Below are 3,312 nucleotides of genomic sequence, written 5' to 3' on the forward strand. Positions count from 1 at the left end.
GAGAGAGTTCCAGGGGAGGAAAAAACTTTTCCTCACCCTTCTTAATGTCCCTAACTGGGCCTAAAAATCAAATTGATAAGAACCGATTAAAGATGAAAAGAATGCAAATTTATTTAACACAAGTTTTATGTGACATGGGAGCCTTCATAAGGAAATGAAGACTCAGAAATGGTTAAGCATGAGTGTTTTTATACTAAGTTTGATGAAGAGTGGAAAATTGTGGGGGAAAAGAAGAAAAGGGCATGAGCGAAGGGTAGTAAACTGGGAAAACTCAGAATGGCTTGTTCATTGAGATCCTTCTCAGCGTCTCTCTATCTTCAGAGATAAGAATGCTCCTTTTAAAATGATATTTTGGAAGAATATTACTTGGCATGAGAAAATTAAGTGAAAGTAACTTCTGGATATAGAGGTATAGGATTGAAATTTTCCTATATTTTCTGTTTCTCATATTCTGTTAATCAATTAGTCTAATTTCTAACTAGAAATTAGGAAACTTGTTTTAAAAATTATGTTTAATATTATTGCTGAGAACATTTTATTGTTTTCTAATTTCTGGAGCTTTGTAACCCATTGTGTGATGTCTGGAAACTGCCATTTGGCATGGCAGAAAGGAAAAAGGAGAGGATGACATTCTGCAATTCTGACTAATGGAGTTTGTTATGTGAGCATTTACTAACACTATAACTAGCAACATTTTCTGTATATTTGTTCTTAAGAAACATTTGCTTGAAAACATGAGAATTTTCATATGATTTATTTAATAATAAACCAATTGAAGATACAAAAATGTTTAGATTCCAAAATTTAAATTTTTGTTTAAATACAAAGTCACTCTGTAATATGAAAACATATAACATTAGACCTCTAAAGAAAAATGATTTTTTTCATCTACAAAAATTTATCTTTCCTATACTAGAAAATAGGCAGAAAACAATTTTTCTTGTGAAATTAAATGTACACTATTTACAGTTGAAAAGTAATCTAAAATTTATTTCAGAAACGTGGATATACATATATATATTATCTTTGTATGCAATTTCCCCCCCACACTCATTTTTAAAAAGATCCAAAATATAAAGCAATTGTGCTTTTATAGCAACTGATCATTCAAACAGATTAACACAACGCTTGGTTGTTTTTTGAGCCTTTAAGAAAGAGTCTAGACTCTCTCAGAACAGCGGTGTATCAGTTAGCACTTAGCAATGTATGTTTACTAATGGGCCACAGTGCACAGGGGCCTAAAGAGTTCATGAAGAATTCAGGTTCATAGTAATCTTACAGATAGTAGAAAATTTAATTTTTAGGGCCATTTATTTTTCTGCAATATTTTTGCTATATTTACATTAGGAAATAAGCTGATGTTTTAATTGATATAATTCTAAAATATAGGAGTTGGAATCATAAATTTAGAACTATAAAGAAAATTGAAGACAATCTAGTCTAATCCAAATGTATTCCTTACTTTCATCAGAGAACTGGAGCCCAGAAAGAACAGTGGCTTGCCCAAGGTTATAAAACTAGTTAGGAGAGCCACTCTTAGATTGATGCTTTCATACTACCCTGCTTCTGAAACAGGTTCAGCCATCATCATGGGCATATTTCAATTTTAATGTTATAGTTTACATTCATAGTTCAATATACTGTGCAGCCAACTAAAAGTCAATCTAGTGAACTCATAATTTTAACAAAGCATAAAATAGGTGTCTTGCATTTGAAAGAGTCAAGACTTAACTTACACAAGTGGAATGAAAATAGTTCCTATATAAGTTTCCTGTTGTCTTCTATTTAAGTACTGTATTTACAACAGAATCAGAAAAGATCAGACATTGTAAAATTTTAAAAGCAACTTTAAAAATGCTTAAGATATAACTGAAAAAAAATCTCAAAAGAATGTCTTCATAGTATAAAATGCCTGTTCCTTCACAACTGAATTCTGAAACATTTGGCGAACAAAGAGAAACACTTTGGTTTTCCTCCCTCATCTAACAAAGTCAAGACTAACTCTTATTATTTTTAAAAACTACAAAAAGGAACATCTTTATAATTTCGTCTTAGAATCAGATAGTTTGTATTCAATTGGAAATGTTAAATTAAAAAACAATCATCCATAATTCTTTTGGAATTTTAATTAAAAAGAGTTGGGTTCCAGCAGTTCATTTTGTTTCATAGCTACCTGAGAAGTAAGTCCATTGGAATTGGAAACCACCATCACGTAAGGCTGTGGCTGTTGCTCGGTTTCCTCAGTGTCTTCTTTCAAATCATCTTCGACCTCCTTTTTCTCTACTTCCTGGGTAAGAGTTTTTGTGTCTTGAGCTTTGATAACTGAAGTGATTACAGTGCCAGGTGGGTGGGCAACCAGCTGTGAACTGCGAGGAGAAAATGTCACCACAGGTGTAGCACTGAAGGATGGAGATGAAGCCACGCTGACGGTTCCATTGCAAATGGACTGGACATTACTAGTAAGAACCTGCTGTACATGGGCAGGGCTCAAGACAATCGAAGGAGGAGAGCCCGGCTTCTGAGACTGTAACACAACATTTTCTTTCAGTACTGTCATGGGCTGTGATGATGGAATGGCTTGTAAAATAAATTTCTGAGACCCAGCACCTGACGATGGATCTGTACTGGCTATAACTGTTGTGATTGGCACTGTCTGGAGTGTTACTGTATGCAAATGCTGATTCCCAGGAGACACGACCACTGGAACTTGGGTTGGAGCCTGTATAGTCCTATTGAGATTAAGGAATAAAAGTGAGAAAATTACCATATTCTACATCATTTAAAACATTAACATTGACAAGTCATTTCGACAAAATAAGAGTTATGTATTTCAAATGCTACATCCCATATTTCCATCACAACATAATTAACATCATGCCAGACTCTGCAGTATACACTGTACATACAGAAATACCCAAGAATACCATTAGATAAAATTAAATAACCCAAGGCTTATTAAATAGTTAAATTCAGGCCATTAACTATGAGAGCATCTAGTAAAAAAAAAAAAAAGTGCTACAAAATGCCTACAAAGTGCCACATTAACACAAATAGGAAAACAATTTTGTTGGGGAAGGAGGAAGATGTCAAAATGTTTGGCAAGAAAGTTATGTGTGAGCTGCTTGAAATAAAATTAGGAATTTTAAAACAAATGTATTAAATCACTCTCATTATTTTAACACTCCGGTGTGGGGTGAATTTCCCGCCAAAATATAAGATGGCTCTGTCTTTTGGTTTTGTTCCATCCACCAAAAGGGTGGATTACAAACAAATATTTGGTAATACGCAGTTACAATCGGCCCGAGTTTACAC

General features: G+C 33.7%; 1 protein-coding gene across 3 annotated transcripts in view; it reads right to left on the bottom strand.

The window, feature by feature from the left end:
- Positions 1-741: 741 nt before the first annotated feature.
- The window catches only part of ELF1 (E74 like ETS transcription factor 1), a 101,302-nt gene continuing 98,731 nt past the window's right edge, over positions 742-3,312 (bottom strand). For 2 of the 3 annotated variants that reach the window (XM_023748104.1, XM_023748110.1), the window contains exon 9: positions 963-2,729. In XM_023748104.1, coding sequence (XP_023603872.1) covers positions 2,129-2,729 — 601 coding nt within the window. In that variant the 3' untranslated portion in view covers positions 963-2,128. Of the gene's footprint in view, positions 2,730-3,312 lie in introns of all 3 variants that reach the window. The other variant, XM_006083492.3, reaches the window with a different exon arrangement.

The sequence above is a fragment of the Myotis lucifugus genome, unplaced genomic scaffold (assembly GCF_000147115.1).
Source record: "Myotis lucifugus unplaced genomic scaffold, Myoluc2.0 scaffold_7, whole genome shotgun sequence".
Lineage (NCBI taxonomy): Eukaryota > Metazoa > Chordata > Mammalia > Chiroptera > Vespertilionidae > Myotis > Myotis lucifugus.